This window comes from Oryzias melastigma, unplaced genomic scaffold (assembly GCF_002922805.2).
Source record: "Oryzias melastigma strain HK-1 unplaced genomic scaffold, ASM292280v2 sc00293, whole genome shotgun sequence".
In the NCBI taxonomy this organism is placed as follows: Eukaryota; Metazoa; Chordata; class Actinopteri; order Beloniformes; family Adrianichthyidae; genus Oryzias; species Oryzias melastigma.
Window position 1 is genome coordinate 187,649 of NW_023416909.1, and position 16,216 is coordinate 203,864.

Consider the following 16,216-nt stretch of genomic DNA (forward strand, 5'->3'; position numbering starts at 1 on the left):
GGACAGAAAGACAAAAAACTTATATTGTCTGTGCCTTTTAACAAATCAATAAATCTTCTCTCCAATCACCTTAAAGCAGGGGTCTCAAACTCACGGGCCCCAGATGATGATTTGCGGCCGCCGTCTTCATATGAAAGATTACCGTTAATGCGGCCCGCAAAATTGATATGAATGACACTTGTTGTGTGCAGAGCTGAACAAACCAATCACAGTCAAGTATATGGCTCTGGAGGGCGGGACATCAGTGGGCTGTCTAGTACCTCCTCCCTCATTCTTTCATTCCTCCAGTTAGCTGGGCAGAGGAGGAGCCATGAAGCCGTTAGAAGTGCTTTCACACTGAACAAGATTTGCGTGCCCCGCCCCTTTTCCGCCGCGTCAAATTCCCAGCCTGCCGCTTGTCAAAAAGCCTGTTTTTGACGCCACGCCGATTGTGGGAGGAGCTAGCAGATCCGTCTGTGGATGTCTCACTTAGAATGAATGGGAGACGCGTATGGAGTTTTATTTATGTCAAAACTCTACACTGAAAAAACAAACTTTTTGCATCAGTAATATATACTTAATTATTCCTAATAATATTTACATAATAATTAAAATATTATGCAAATACATTGATTTTTCTAGTAAAGAAGTTAAGTTTACTTATTTGATGTCCGTGAGCCGAATCTCAGTGAGCGCGCTGCTCTCCGCTCAGAAATGAAGGAGGAGCTGTTAATACAGACATTCGAAACTGAATAAAAATAGTTTCCTGTAGTCCAGTGTTTTCAATCATTTTCTCTTATCCCCCCAAGAAAAAAGTATTCTTTCGCGCCCTCCCCCCACTTTCTGCTGCAAATATAATCGGTCTCATTAGTTAATTGCTCAAGTTAAACAAATATCTCCTCAAAATATTATACTTTTATTATCATTAAAGAATAATTTAAAAAACTTCTAAACAATCTGTTTTAATAATTTTTCTCTTTTATTTTTTAATAATTCTTCCAAAACTTTCAGACAAAGTAAAAACAAGTCCTTTCCACAGTAGTGATGAATTCTGAGTTTTCTCAGAGATTCAGTTCTTTGGTTCACTGTAAACAGCAGCTCTTTCTGATACCAAATGCATTTTTAGGTTGTTTTTGCTATATTTAATTTATTATCAACTACTGTGTAGGATTATTCTGGTGGAGTGATGCAGTCTTAAGTCCCTAACCCTTTCCTTAAAGACCCAATTGTGACACCCACTACCCCTCCAAATGCTCCTACAATTGGAGGGGTAGGGAGAAGCCGTAGGGTAAGGAAACATTTGATCAGTTAACTGATGGCCAAACAGATTACCTCTTTAATATTCATTATAGAAGTAATTCCATGTAATCTATAGATTGAGGCTTCACGCATTTGAGTGTTTAAGACTAAACGTGAATTTCTAATCAAGCTTTAATTGCTTCAATCAATTAAAGGTGTTAAGGTGTTGATACCCGGAAGCCTTTTCTTATACATGAATACAAAAAGTTCACAGTGGAATTATTCACAGTGGAGATATCCAGCATAATCCAGAGACATGTAAACACGTTAACAAGCCAGAATCAGAACCACTCACATTCTGAGTCAGGCCATCCAAAGTTTTATGCAGCTCCCGTGCAAAGTCCAGGTTATGGAGCACCTCCTCGAACTTCTCCACAGCCACCTGAATCAGAAACCAGCAGATGAGGAGCGGCGTTTGAATCAGGAGAACTCATTCTACTCCATCTCACCTTCTGATCTTTGTTCAGCTCCTCGCCCTGGCTAAGCCTCTTCTTGTACTCCTTCAGCTTCAGCTGAGGGACGGGAGAACGTCAGAATGTAGGTCCAGCCTCCCTCCTGCTCATCCCACTCAAACGCTCACCTTCTTCTTCTCCAAGTTTCTGATCTTGTGTTTCAGACAGATGAGGCCATCTTCAATGTAGGTTTCATAGCCATGGTAAGCTGTAGAAACCTCCAGGCTGACCTGCTGCAGCCCCTCATCCTTCATCAGCTCCCCCTCATCCTCCTCATGCTCCAGTAGATGAGGAGCATCCAGAACAGGGGAAGTGTACAGTTGAACCATGGTGGCATGCACTAGGAGAGGGGGGTGTATAATAAAATTCCTAAATTACGGAATCCATGACTGAGCAGACACCCATGTGTGAAGACGGGCTGCTAAAATATAAACCTTCAGATTAAAGTAAATAATACTATATTATGGTTATTAAATGGAAGCCTTAAATTTATCAAAAAATAAAACCACTGAGTTAAATAACTAAACTAGAAGAACTACTTTTTGATTAAAAAATGTGTTTAAAATAAATTATTTTAAGATAAAAAGTTTCTTAAAAAGCCTTAAAGACCAAAGGATGAAATTTTAAGAACAAATTAGTAAAGTTTAGGGGGAAAAAAATTATAAAGACAAACATAAAAAAATATAAGTGGAAAAAAGCTTAAACCAAATGAAACCATCTCCTGAATCTCCTGCAAGTCCCCTGAAGTATTTCACTGAAATTAAGACTTATTTTATGGAAGAAAAAAAAACTTTAAGCTCCTTTTCAAAGAGTAAAAAACTGGGTAAAATTTTTAAAACTGTTCAAAAAAATGAGAGAGAATAATGATAAAAAATGTGGATCATTAAAAATAAATAGAAAAAAAATTGTACTTAAAATAATTATTTGTGTCGAATTTGAATTAAAAACATTTTTAAAAAAATGGGCTAAATATGAAGACTTAGTCAAAGTCTAAAACAGTCTAGAACATTCTTTGACAGTGTTTTTCATGAATCGCAGCTGGGACTAATTCGGGAGAAACACACACCTGCAGAGGCCGACAAACACCAGAACCGGTGCGGCTCGGGGTACACTCACACTGCGGTTCCGCCGGAATGAAAGAACTGCGCCTCGACTCTTCAGAGACGGTGGAAGCCCAGACAGGACCAGCCGGCCCACACAGATGTTCTGCTCCGGAGGCCGCGCCCCGCCTCAGCCCAGTTTTATATAGCCCGCCGCCAGCCGCCGCGAGCTCACTGATCACATCCGGTCAGAGGTGCGCAGGCGCAGCAGGTGTGGCGGAAGTCTGAAGATGGAGAGACCACACCCGAGGAAGGACGAGTCACAAAACGGCTCTTTAATGCGCAGTAGGTTTATTCAAATGAATTTTCATTTATAAGTCACTTTATCTGTATTGTGTATGAGCGAATGTTTTGACTGATGGGTGAAGTGAAGGCACCAAAGATACTGCTATCAGAGAAAGACTGAAGGAAAGATACCCGAGAACAAAAAATAGTGGATGAACTCAAGCAACAAGAAGAGAGAATTTGGTGATGACTGGACTGAAAACTCAACATAAAAGTTACACTACCGTGCAGTAAACCTGGATATAAACATAAAAGGCTATCATTGTAAAATTTGTGAGCAGAAAACTGAAAAAAACATTAGTACAAACTGAGAGGGTCCAATAAACACATAAATGAACATTTGATAATAAAAAAGGTTATTGCCAAAGAGCTACAAATATTAAGGAAACAGAAAAAACTTGTAGTCACAGAGACTTTGGAATGACAGCTTGACAGTGACATCGCATTCTCATCACTAGCCTAATGTTGATGCCCTGAGGCGTTCCTCTTCCACAAGTATAGTGTACGATCATCCAGTCTCTACTTCAGCTGGACCCACACGTGCTCTATGGGATTCAGGTCATTGCTGGTAATACCATATGAGACACTCCCACACCCTAAAGTCCAGCTGTGACAATTCTGGTACCATGTGGTGGAACATTCTTATCCATGAACAGAAAGGTAGAGGGATTGAGCGGAAGTAGGTCGTGTGTATAGCCCATTGACGCCATTTCCTTTTCCTGGTACATCGCCTGGTCGTCCTGGGAGAAGATCCCTCCTTCATGCAGACATACCTGAGGTTTCTTTGTTTTAGGCCCAGTTTAACTTGGTTTGTTTATGTCAGCATTTCCCCATCTGGCTCCACATCCGACCACCAGAGGGAGCCCTCATCTGAGTACTGAACCTGAGTACTTCCTCTCCACTCTCAGCAGTCACTTGCTCAGCCAGATCTCCGCACCTGTTTTTCATCTACCTCATCACCACCAGTATTAAGTCTGTCCTCTGTCACCCCCTCAGTGCAGTCTTGTACTGGTCAGCATACATTTCTGAGCGTTTCTCTTTGTTTCTTCTCGTGGTTTTGATCTCCGTCTGTCTCCATGACTTCCTGAGTGCTGTCTGCCTCGACCCATGCCTGGACTCTGACTTGCCTTTGTCTTGCCCCTTTGTTTACGGTTGTTATTAAACTTTCGTCACAGTTTAGTTCACCAGTCAGCTATTGTTTATAGTTTGTGATTGATATTGTGTTTTTAGAGTGTGAAGTTCGTTGAGACAACTGTGTTGTATAATTGGGCTTTAAAATTAAAATGGACCAGGAAGTAAACCATTTTCTATCTATGAGATCACACTCACATGGCCCAGCTCTCATATACAGTCAATGGTAAGCCGTCACCCCATACTAGAATCTGAAAGTACTATGTAGCAGAAAACCCATGAATACACAGAGAATATGCAAACTCCACACAGAAAAGACCACAACCAGATCTGAACCAGGACCTTTTCACTGTGAGCCAACAGTGCTGACCACTACACCACTGAACAGCCTCTAACACTTGAATGTAAGATATTTTATTTTAATAATAGGCCATTAATTACACTTTTACCACTGGATATAACCATCCTGAAGCTGCATCTTTATCATTGTTTTATTGGTTATTTTTGGTTCTATTTTTTCAAGTGTTTTTGTTATGTGTATTAGAGAATTTACATTGTTTTTCTCTGAAAAAAAAACATCCTTTAGATTTTCAGAGGATTTTTGGGGGCTTTAAAATAAGACACATTTTCAACAAGATTTTTTTTCATTTAATTTATTAATTTTTTTTTTACAGAAGACATTTTCTGTCATTCAAGGATTTTCCTTGTGGTCCAAACTTGTACAAACAAATCAGCAGCAGAGTTCATGAAAAGTGGGATATATTCAAATACACATTTGGGGTCTCCTAAACTAAATCTCAACAAAGTCTGTTTTAAGTTAGCAAAAAACCCCAAACAGCTGCTAGCATTACCTGTGATCAAAACTCACTTTAGCTGTGTTTAAAGCTCTCAAATCTATGTTTGATGTTCAGATGTTCCAATATCAAATCGAATTGAAGATGCTCCTTAGTGATGCCAAAACTATTCCAAAAGGCAGACATTTATTAGAAACCTTAGAAAACAATTTGTTGATGAATCAATTTATAATGATGAAATACAGAGCACACAATACAGTTTGGCCACAAATCGATTCTTGTTAGGAAAACAACTTAATTTATTCAAGTTAAACAAAGAACAGGAAATAAAGTTTTGGAATCTCACACAGACGTGAAAAACAGCAAATTGAACAAAACACTTAGTTACAAATCATCATACAACATAATGTGAAGACTGACCACCACCTGTAAAGCTGACGTTATGCTTGTGAGAATTGAAGTGAGAAAACAGATGCTTTGATTGAAGAGATGATGAGGCTGTAGATCTGTCCAGAACAGCTGGGGTCAGCCTGCAGGAGGACAGAAACTGTTACAGAACCACCCAGCAGAAAAACAGGACAATTTAAATCTTGCTTTCCTGCTGATCATGTGCAGGCAGGAGGGGTCCTTTTAGAAATCAGCAACCCCTCTGACGAACAGTAAAATCACTATCTAATCGCTATTAACACACTGGGTTTTGTCATGACGAATATTTTATAACTGCTCAATTGAACTAAACACAGAGTAGATATAGCCTGAAATCGCTTTAAAGCCTGTTTGTCCCGTTTTTCTCTCAGGATATTGCAAGTTGCTGAAAAAACTAAAAACTCTTATAAAACTACTAAAACACAATTGGAAATTTGTTTGTTAGACTATGGGAATACTGTTTAAAAAACAGTTGAAATGTGTTGGAAAACTGATGGAAAACAGCAAAAACAATTGTTGATAAATAATTGAAAACTACGGAGAGACAGAAAGCTACTGGAAAACAGCCAAAAACTGAGGGGAAATTGTTGGAAAGAAGATAAGAATTTTGGGAAAACTGATAAAAAAAACCCAGCTGTAAATAGCTGGGAAAAGTGATGGAAAACAGTTGTAAATTGTTGGAAAACTGATGGAGAAAAGACTCTTTTAGCTAATTCTCCAATGTTTATTGACGTTGCTGTGATCAATACATTCAATCATTGGTTTCTCAGAGTTCTTGATAAAATAATGAAAGCTAACATCAAAATGCTCTTTCACTGATTTACAATCCTTTCCAACTGCGGTCAAATGAGCCGCCGTTCACATTTCCGTGGTCACATCAAGAAGCTCCGTGGAGTCTGGTGGAGATTTTCCAGCGTTCTCAGTCCTGCTACCGTAAGTATTGGATGAAACTCACACCAAAAATCCAGTGACGGCTGATTTGACCACAGAAATGTGAACGGCGGCTCATTTGACTGCAGTCAATGTGAAGATACCATCTTCTCTTCTCCAGAACCTGATCGCGTAAATGGTCAAAGAATTACGGTAGTTCAAAGAGAGTGTTATTTAGGTGTCACTGGCGACATATCCGGACTTAAAAGGTTAAGGAGCAGCAGAGAAAATCTGGTAAAAGTTGATGAAAACCCAACCAACTACCACAAAAATCTCACAAAGAAGCAAATAATCAAAAGGAATGAATGTTTTCTTCCTGACTCTACTGCTTCATCTCCACAAATGCTATATTTGGTTCAGAGATACTGATCAACTTGATCAATAGCGACTGACAGAGTTTTTTCTTCACCTTTAACTCACTCAACCTTAGAGTGAACTCACCTGGGTCTTCCTCCATGACGGTTACATGTTGGGCTCTGTTCAAACAAACACATGAACAGTTTTAGTTCATTCCTGCTCAATACACTTTTTGTTTTTCTTATTGTGCCATGCTCACCCCAGGTGTAATCTTTGGCCACGCCGCTGTGGGTGACCTTGCAGGTGTACTTGGCTCCGGCCTCTGGTGTAAAGGGAGCGCTCTTTGTCAGGTGAAAGTGCCAGTTCTGTTTGAACGCCAGGTCGGTCTGCTTGGGGTTTGAGAGCTCAACATCATCTTTCAGGAGCTGGATGGTGATGTCTGGGGGGTGGAAGTTGCTGACGTGGCAGATCAGAGTGTTATCCTTCCCATACTGGCCGGGGTCACGGCTGTACACCTCAACCTTTGGAGGGGCTGGAGACCACAAATGACAACCATCAGTCTCACATCATTTTGTCAAACATTAACCTGTTCAATAATAGGTCCAGAAACATGTTATAAAACCTATTAAACCGTAAAAGGGATTCAGCATGTCATTAAACATTTAAGAGGCAGAAAATCATTTAATTCATTCCTTATTTTAAGTAATTGACATGTTAAAACACATTCAAAATTAACAAATTCCATCTAAAAAAAAAAGTCTCAACTCCAAATGTACAATAATTACCGAATAACAACAGCATTCTGTTTATTGTCAAAATAAAAGGAGCCGAATTGATATTTTCCTGGCATCTGGATCCAAACAATTATAAAAAAACAACATTTATTTAAAATGATCATATTCTAGTGACACTGCAAACCAGAACAACACTGATGGCGTAAATTGACCATTTGAACTTCAAAATCAAGCCTCAGCTTCAGTTTTTCTTGGATTAAAGCTTCATAAAAGTGTGAAAGTTTGCTACAGGAGTGTAGATAATAATATGGATTTATAGGTTTTCCATAGAAAACAATGGCGCAGTTTGGGGAAAGGGAAAGTGAAAGTAAACAGGGGGATTTCCACTGACCAGATTAGTGTGGTTCATAAAATAATGTGTTTAAAAAAAAAAAAAAACTCTAAACCGAAAGAAATGCTACAAACAATGTGATGTACTAAGTAAAAAGAGAAATAAGACGTCAAGTTGACATTTTACAGTTAAATTATTAAGTGTTAGAAAGTAAGAATTTAATAATTGACTTCAACATCAAGCCTGTCTTCATTTTTTTTTAACAAAATGCAACTGTAAAAAGAATTCTGGTAAAATAAAAGTAAGTGGAAACCTCTGGTGACTGTATCTTCTTCACATGCTCAACAGAACTTTAATGTCTAATGGTGCGTTCAGGTTCTTCAGGGAAAAAGGCTCACAAAGGAGAATAAAAGGGAAAACTTACATGTTTTGGAAAATGCTGCACAGCAGAGAGCAGCCAGAGCCGCGACGAAGAGAAGCTCCTTCATTTTCTTTTTTTCTCCGAGAAAACAAACCACGTCCGTCCTTTCCCAAACCCGAGAGGACACTGGAAACGAAACCTAGTTTTCAGGATAAAAACTGGACAGGCTCCGCCCACTAACCGATATTAGCCAACCACTATTTGATTTCACAGCGTTGCCAGGTAAAATAGAGAGAAAGACGTTTTGTCGTTTGGCGGTTTCCTTGAAGGGATTATATTGCTGACACTGACATCATATTTTGAGTTTTTATGAAGAACTTTATGGCAACAAAAAAAAAAAAAAACTTTTTCTTTAAGATTTTCTTCTTGTGGAGCAGAAGCAGTGTCATTTACTGATTCATTTTATTTATAAATAAATAAATAAATACATATTTTGCTTTGTTGAAAGAGGTTTAGCATAGAAACAGGAACAAAGCCTGTTTCACAGGTTTAGCTTAGCTTAGTTTCCGAAACAACTCCACACCCTGAACCTTTGGTCAGACAATAACAATGGAACAACAACGTTTAAAATCAGAAGTACACGTTCTGCTTTTAGATATGTGGTTTTAGTCTACCAATCGTTTTGTATTGAATTGGTTTTCTATATTCTGAACCTTTTTTTTTACTTATTTGAAGTTTGAAAGTTGTGTAAGTTATTTTTAGTTGGATGAACATTTGATATTTTAAAAAATTGTTCTTTTCAGACAGAAAACAGGTTTGGAAAACCCCACAACTCCATCTTTGAGCTGCTTTTCTGTTTCATTTACAGCAGCTCGTGACCTGAGGAGTTCAACAAAAACATCAACACAACTTGAAAAAAAAAAAAAAAGTTTTTCGCTCTTGGAGGTAAAGCATGTGCTTAAAAAAATAAAAACGTATTTCCTCTGTTTGTAAAATCGACGTTTGTTTTCTAAATTGAATGTAAAATGACCCACGCCTTAGTTATTTTTTAAAATCACATTAAAAAAGTAAAGACAGTATATAAGTTGTACACACAGCAATGATGTTGTGGTTTGGTATAATAATTGCCCACCGCCATAACACAGGGCACTAAAATTGGCAGCAAAGTTCTGGGATTTCCAGAAGACGATAAAAAATATTTATTACAAATTAATTGACTTCCTGGTTGGCTAAAAGGTCCAAAGTCCTGAGTAAAGTATTGTCAAACTTTTCCAAATACTTTAAAGTAGCATTAATATATGTTTTATATTGTTTGTGTGTTTTATTCAATCAAAACTTTAAACCTGTTTTTTTCAGAGAGCTATTCTCTTTGGAAGGTTGTGTGTTCTTGACACATAAACTACATGATAAACTCTATGTTTCAGTCACTCTTCAAACAACAAATACCTCCTAAATAAATCTGTTACCTAACGTGATAGTGATTAGGTAAAAGACTTTCATGCCAGTTTTAGCCAAGTTGAGCTCTGCTGCGTGCCAACACACCTGATCCGTGGCGGTGGGGGAAAGCAGGGACTTCCCATCACTTGTTCTGGCTCTGACTGCAAACCGAATGATGTTGACCTTAATGTACTCGTCATTCTGAGAATACTGTGAAAATTAACTACCAGATTAAAACCTTTATTAAGTATGTATGAAGCCAGTTTATAGTAAAACAAAATGAAAGGAAACCATTTTTCATCCTTAAAAAATCTCTAAGCTCTTTGAGAATGAGGACAATAGAGCTTTTTACTTTTGATTTGAAAATTCTCTAATAATTAAAAATAAAGTGCACAATTATACAACTGTCATTTGGGGCCCTTCTTATCTTTTTTTTTTTAATCAGAAATATGTTTTAGTCTCTCTTTTGTAATTTAGAATTTAATCAGTCAATGTTTGTAGCATTTGTGCATGTTCAGCTATCTTAACCAGCATCTTCAGCTATCTTTTCTGGCATCTTTGGCGACCAAATTCAGCTTACAGCATTCACACTAGCATTTTACCAGGTAATGCTATATATCTAGCTCATAATTGTGTCAAAAAGTTACGGTTTTAAAGTATGAAAAATTTCTTTTTAGTGTTCAATACATATTTAAACTGTTTGGCCCGCGACCTAAAGTCTGTTTTGGATTTTGACCCCTTGTGCGATTGAGTTTGACACCCCTGCGTTAGGGGACTGGTAGATCATTCAGCGGCTTTTACTCTGAAGGTTCTCTTCCGGAAGTATCTTAGGGAGCGGAAGTGCCGGCTTGTGGAGTTGCATCTCGTGTCTGTTTGCAGCATGTCTGCTATAGGAGTTCACTTTGGCTACACCTGCGCGTGCGTGGCGATATTTAAGGTAAACCCAGACCTTTACCGGGCCGCTACCGCGTAATCCGTTCAAAGGTGACCGGCTGAGGTGCCACATACTCGGCTGTGGTCTTTTAGCCTAGTTAGCCGCTGACTTCACCTTCCACTCTTTAGTAGCAGAGTATAAAATAGTTGATTTGTTGTTTGTATTTACATTTCTAACACTCATCAGTTAATCATAATAAAGGTAAACTGCAATAGTATAAATAATGTAAACAAAAACTAAAAATGAATCTGATTTAGCTCTGTGGGAGGGGCCAACTTACTGGTCCAGTTTAGAAGATAATAATGAACATGTGCTACTCTTAAGACTTATCCTATCAGAACTTCAAAATGTCTTTTGTTTTTGTCAGCAACCACCTCTCTTAAAAGGAGAAGATTATCTGAAAGTGTGTTTAGTTTGAGTTCTAACTGACCGTATAAATAATGATGTTGTGGCCAAAATATTTAAATAGAAAAGTTAAAGTCCTATTAGTTGGAATGCTGCCACAAACAATTATTTCAATAGTTGACTAATCAGTCATTATTTTTTCCAATTAGTCGACTAATCGGGTCATGCACAATCTGGATGTAAAGCACACATCTTAACCATCATTAGCTTTAAACTAACTAAAAACTAGATATATAGCATTAGCTGTGATAATGCTAGTGTGAATGCTGTAAGCTGAATTTGGCTGCTTAAGATGCTAGTGGAGATAACAGAAGATGCTGAAAATGATAGCTGAAAATGCTGAAATCTCTGAAGCTAATAACTGAAAATGCTAAAGCTGATAGCTAGCTAAAATATTAGTTAAATGCAAAATTAGCATGAAAACTGAAAAAAAATCCTAAGTTAGCCAAAACAGCTAGCATGTAGCTAAAATATTGCCTAAACTCCAATAAAGCCTAAACTTAATAAATGCCTAAATAGTCCAAAAAACCAGCATGATGCCATTACAACTTTCAAATTTTCTACACTCCGATCCCAAGTAACGACTAAGTCGTCGACTATTTTAGTAGTGGCTTAGAATGTCTGATGGGAAATGTGTTTGTGTGCTGCTCAGGACGGACGGGCCGACGTGGTCGCCAACGATGCTGGAGACAGAGTGACCCCGGCTGTGGTGGGCTTCAGAGACACGGAGCAGGTGGATACTGCTTCACTTCGTTTGGAGTTGATGGAGTTACAGGGAGACTTACAAATACAATCCATGATACATTTATGACCTAATGAAAGAAATACAAATCTCCATTTGAAATGACAAAGGTTTCCATGGTAACAGGTTTTTTGTTTGTAGATTGTAGGTTTAGCCGCAAAGCAGGGAAGAATCCGCAATGCCGCCAACACCGTGGTAAAAGTGAAGCAGATGCTGGGGAGAAGGTAAAGTGATGAGATACAGAAGCTCATAGTTCTTATAGCTGTAGTTGTTTTGATACAAGTAGTGCCAAAGAAGTATCACGATATTTCACTCTATCGATATTTTCTTAAACACCGAATTTAAAACCAGGAGTACATTAAAGTATTGAAGTAAATTTTCCTTATTGACCAAATACAGATTTTCTGCTCCTTTTCTACCAACACATTCTTTAAAAATGAAACAATGGGATTTCCTGCGTTCTTGTATACATTCTGTCTATCCCAGTTTTTCTGTGATGAGCATTACAGACCAAAGGAGTTCAAAGACTTACAGAATCTTTCTGACAACCATTTTGTTGCTTCACTGTACGTGTTTACTAAAGCGTAACATAAAAAGGCAAATATGTATTCCATATAATGCAGCATTACCACAAAAATACTCACCACTTGGAGATTAGTGCTGCCACGATTAGTCGACTAATCAACGTCTAATCGACTATTAAAATAGTCGACAACTAATTTAATAGTTGATTAGTCGTTACTTTATATTATATGGAGTCAGAGTGTAGTAAAGTTCAAAGTTATAATGGCATTATGCTAGCTTTTTGGACTATTTTGGCATTTATTATGGCTTTTTTTTAGGCTAATTTGCATTGTAGCTAATATTTCAGCTGCATGATAGCTATTTAGGCTAATTTAGTTTTTTTTATTTGTTTTTTAGGCCATTTTGGAGTTTAGCTAATATTTCAGCTACATGCTAGCTTTTTTGGCTGACTTAGGCTTTTTTCAGTGTTAAGACTAATTTTGCATTTAACTAATATTTTAGCTGGCTATCAGCTTCAACGGTTTCTGCTATTGGCTTCAGCATTTCTAGATATCAATTTTATCATTTTCAGCTATCAGCTTCAGTGTTTTTAGCTATCAGCACTAGCATCTTCAGCGGCCAAATTCAGCCTACAGCATTCACACTAGCACTATCACAGGTAATGCTATATATCTAGTTTTTAGTTAGTTTAAAGCTAATGATGGTTAAAATGTGTGCTTTACATCCATTTTGTCAAATCTGAAAAAATAATCGGGGATTAGTCGACTATTAAAATAATCGCTTATGGCAGCTCTACTATAGATCATTCTATCATCACATTGAAATGAGAACATTTATGTTCACTGCACTGAACAGTAAAAGGGCATTTTGTCTTCTTGCTAAAGAGTTTCAAGACAGTCTTTTATCTATTTTTGAATAGATTTGATGACCCTGAAACACAAGCCCACCAAACTGAAACCAAGTGTCAGGTAAGCATTAACGTTATTTATTTATTTTTTCTTTACAGACTTTTTCATTTCTCTTGTTCTGGTTTGAACTTAACCATCTGCAGCTTTAAACCAGGATTAGATGTGAGAGACTGGACGTTAATGATGCTGGTCCAGAAGATTTGAGATTTTCCACCTGGAGATGAGATTCCTTCACACTCGGTCTGTAAGGCTCCTGTGTTTGTCAATTTCAGGTGATAAGTAAAGAAGGGAAGCCTTACTATGAGATCACAGCGGGACAGCAGCCTGAGCACGTCGCTCCAGAGGACGTGGCGAAACTCATCTTCAGCAAAATGAGAGGTAAGCCTACACTGCAGGACCCTTCACTGCTGATTTAAAGACCCACTCCAATGAAAATTGCATTTTTTTATAGCATTTTTCTCAAGATGAAGGACGTATATGAAAGAAGATGAAACAGCGTTTCGAAGTTTTTCCTCATTCTGACGTCTGCTTCACAGAAACGGCTCAATCCGCTCTGGGATCGGACACCTCCGAGGCCGTCATCACGGTTCCCTTCGAGTTTGCACAAGCTCAGAAACGCGCCCTGAGGTACGCCGCGTCATTTCCTGCTGCAGATTTTCCTCCTGTGGGTTGTTGGAAGCTCTGCATCATTCTGACGTCCTGCAGGGAGGCGGCTGAAGCGGCAGGTTTCCGCGTGCTGAGGATGATCCACGAGCCGGCGGCCGCGCTGCTCGCCTACGACGTGGGACAGGACTCTTCGTCTGGGAAGAGGTTCGGGATAAGTTCAGCTCTGCAGAGAAGCTCAAATCTGTTCAAGAAGAGATTCCTTAAAAACTAGATGTTCTGTGTCAGTCAGACGTTATCTGGTAACACATTTAATCGACGTTTTCAGACTGGAAACATACGGAGAGAAAATAGACTCACTCCGGTTTGTGGGTGCATAACTCTTGATTTGTGCATAAAATAGGATTTGTAACTCCTATAATATGTTTCGTACACAAGTAAAAAAATTACAAAATTTTAAAAAATACAATTTACAAATGCGCAAATTAAAATAAAAAAACTTGAAACTAATTACACACAAAAATTTTGAAAAAATACCCACAAATCACCTCTTACGCACGGATGAAATCTAAGTTATACACAGATTCAATTGTGAGACTCTTTTCACGTCTCACTGATTCATCCGTTTGTGATGCGTTCAAGTACTACTAGAATGCTGGGTCATTAGAGTTTTTTATCAGCTGTTTTAAACTTAGGAATAATATCTGATGAAACTTGACATTTTCCCACTTTCTTAAAAAGATATTCCCGATAATTAATATAAAAAAATCCAAATAAACATTTTTAGAAACACTTTAAAAATAACTAACCCTAAGATATTATATGAGTTACAAATCAAGAATACACACGCACAAATCCAAACTTCTGCACAAATCAAGAACTATGCACCCACAAATCGGAGTGAGTCTATTTTCTCTCCATGGGAACTGGACAAACGGGGGAATGTGTGAAGTTCTGCCTCCTATTAATGTTTGTGTTAGTAAAATGAGGAGAAGGTTATATTGATACACATACATGTATATTTAATAACTCGGGTTTATTTAAAGTCATGAAAAATGATGCACTTTTCAGTTTTTTAATTAAATCCACATCAATTTTGATTTTTGAACAGAATTTATGAAAAATGTTACATTTGTAATGAAAATCCTTCAATAATTCCTGGAGGGAAGCTGCTTTTCTGCTTCATGGACAGGAATCATCATCACAAAAGCTTAAAAGTCTAGTAAAAACCTAACACCAGTTCAAACTTAATCCCCTGAGTGTATTCTGTACCAGATGAGTACAGAATACAGTTACAGCCTGTGCGCTCTGGACGCCTGTTTCTGCTCTCCCACAGCCACGTGCTGGTCTACAAGCTGGGAGGAACCTCCCTGAGCGTGACGGTGCTGCAGATCAACGGCGGGATATTCCGAGTTCTCAGCACCAAGACCGACCACGGCATCGGCGGCGAGAGCTTCACCCAGGCTTTGGCCCAACACCTGGCCTCAGAGTTCAAACGGTAAAGCGAGAATCCAAATCGTGTTCGAAATTGTTACACGCAAGCTGAACAACTTAGAAAGGCACAAAGACGTCACATCTGCTTTGTTCTAAGACCTACTCCAATGAAACTTGTGTTTTAATATGTTCTTGTAGCATTTTTCAGATGATGGAGGACATTTACAAAGAAAATTAGGTTTAAAACGTCATTTTATCATTCAAGTTATTGTGAATCAGTAGCATATGAAAAAATATGTTGGAATAGGTTTGTATTTGTTACATATAAAATATTTCGGGCGGGCCACATGCTCTCTGCTCTGCTCCATTCTGATACATGTAGACAAATAGATCCATGGACGTCTTCGTTTTCCTCGTCTGAGCTGGAATCTGGATCAGAACTGTTAGCTAGCATGAGAAATCGTTAACAAAGAGCTCAGGTGTGGATGATAGAACATATAGGTGGACTTGCTTCACACTAATAGTCCCGCCCACAACTCAGAGGTGAATTTCTAATGAACTCCTGCTGCTCTGCAGAAACTATGTCTTAGAAAACGACAGTTTTTATTTAATTTCGGCTAAAAAAAAAACAAATTGTCAAAAGACTAGAAACTTCCACACCAACAAGAGTAGCTGCAAGTGGAGACTGTAAAGTCCCGTTTTGTCGAACGTCTTTTCTCAGTGAAAGGATCCAATCAGTGGAACAGTTTCCCCACCAATATAAAACCTTTAACTGAAGTGTCCGTCTTTAATAAACAAATTAAATTCCGGTTATCAGAGAAACAGCAGTGCAAACACTTTGTATAAACTATACTACTTGGCTTTGTAAAGTGTGTGTTACAAGTTTAGTTGAGTACATTTTCTACTTTTTTTAATGGTTATTAATGCATTTTTACAGTTTTTAGTGTGCTATTTGTTTTTTCTTTTCTGCTGTTTATTTTTTTTCTCAGTAAGAGCTCCACTAGGGGCAAGTGTTAGGAATTAGTCACAGCTATAAACATTGATATTTCAGCTACATGCTAGCACTTATGGCTAATTCAGGCTTTTCTTTTTACTTTTTTTTTTTTGGC

At 38.1% G+C, this 16,216-nt stretch overlaps 3 protein-coding genes across 5 annotated transcripts in view; 1 reads left to right on the top strand and 2 right to left on the bottom strand.

Moving 5' to 3' along the window:
- Nucleotides 1-2,976, bottom strand: part of caprin2 (caprin family member 2) — a 15,156-nt gene extending 12,180 nt beyond the window's left edge. The window contains exons 1-5 of the mRNA XM_024262961.2: nt 2,847-2,976; nt 1,859-2,070; nt 1,728-1,790; nt 1,506-1,660; nt 1,452-1,464 (exon numbers count right to left, since the gene is read on the bottom strand). Coding sequence (XP_024118729.1) covers nt 1,452-1,464; nt 1,506-1,660; nt 1,728-1,790; nt 1,859-2,059 — 432 coding nt within the window. The 5' untranslated portion in view covers nt 2,060-2,070; nt 2,847-2,976. The remainder of the gene's footprint in view (nt 1-1,451; nt 1,465-1,505; nt 1,661-1,727; nt 1,791-1,858; nt 2,071-2,846) is intronic.
- A 50-nt stretch (nt 2,977-3,026) lies between these two features.
- hspa14 (heat shock protein 14) overlaps nt 3,027-16,216 on the top strand; it is a 17,522-nt gene continuing 4,332 nt past the window's right edge. The window contains exons 1-9 of one of the 3 annotated variants that reach the window (XM_024262955.2): nt 3,027-3,115; nt 8,988-9,064; nt 11,548-11,628; nt 11,779-11,861; nt 13,082-13,130; nt 13,343-13,448; nt 13,607-13,697; nt 13,776-13,880; nt 15,010-15,171. In XM_024262955.2, coding sequence (XP_024118723.1) covers nt 3,061-3,115; nt 8,988-9,064; nt 11,548-11,628; nt 11,779-11,861; nt 13,082-13,130; nt 13,343-13,448; nt 13,607-13,697; nt 13,776-13,880; nt 15,010-15,171 — 809 coding nt within the window. In that variant the 5' untranslated portion in view covers nt 3,027-3,060. Of the gene's footprint in view, nt 3,116-8,987; nt 9,065-10,339; nt 10,494-11,547; nt 11,629-11,778; nt 11,862-13,081; nt 13,131-13,342; nt 13,449-13,606; nt 13,698-13,775; nt 13,881-15,009; nt 15,172-16,216 lie in introns of those variants that run through there. The other 2 variants (XM_024262957.2, XM_024262956.2) reach the window with 2 other exon arrangements.
- b2m (beta-2-microglobulin) lies at nt 4,884-8,341 on the bottom strand. Its single transcript, XM_024262958.2, has 4 exons — nt 8,183-8,341; nt 6,953-7,225; nt 6,838-6,872; nt 4,884-5,570 (listed from the first exon to the last, which is right to left on the bottom strand). The coding sequence occupies exons 1-3, from the start codon at nt 8,244-8,246 to the stop codon at nt 6,859-6,861; spliced, it is 351 nt and encodes a 116-aa protein (XP_024118726.1). The 5' UTR covers nt 8,247-8,341; the 3' UTR covers nt 4,884-5,570; nt 6,838-6,858.

Coding starts and splice junctions, on each gene's coding strand:
- b2m (XM_024262958.2), bottom strand. CDS start 8,246: ATGAAGGAGCTTCTCTTCGTCGCGGCTCTGGCTGCTCTCTGCTGTGCA. Junction 7,226..8,182: donor TGCAGCATTTTCCAAAACAT/GTAAGTTTTCCC, acceptor TGTGGTCTCCAG/CCCCTCCAAAGGTTGAGGTG.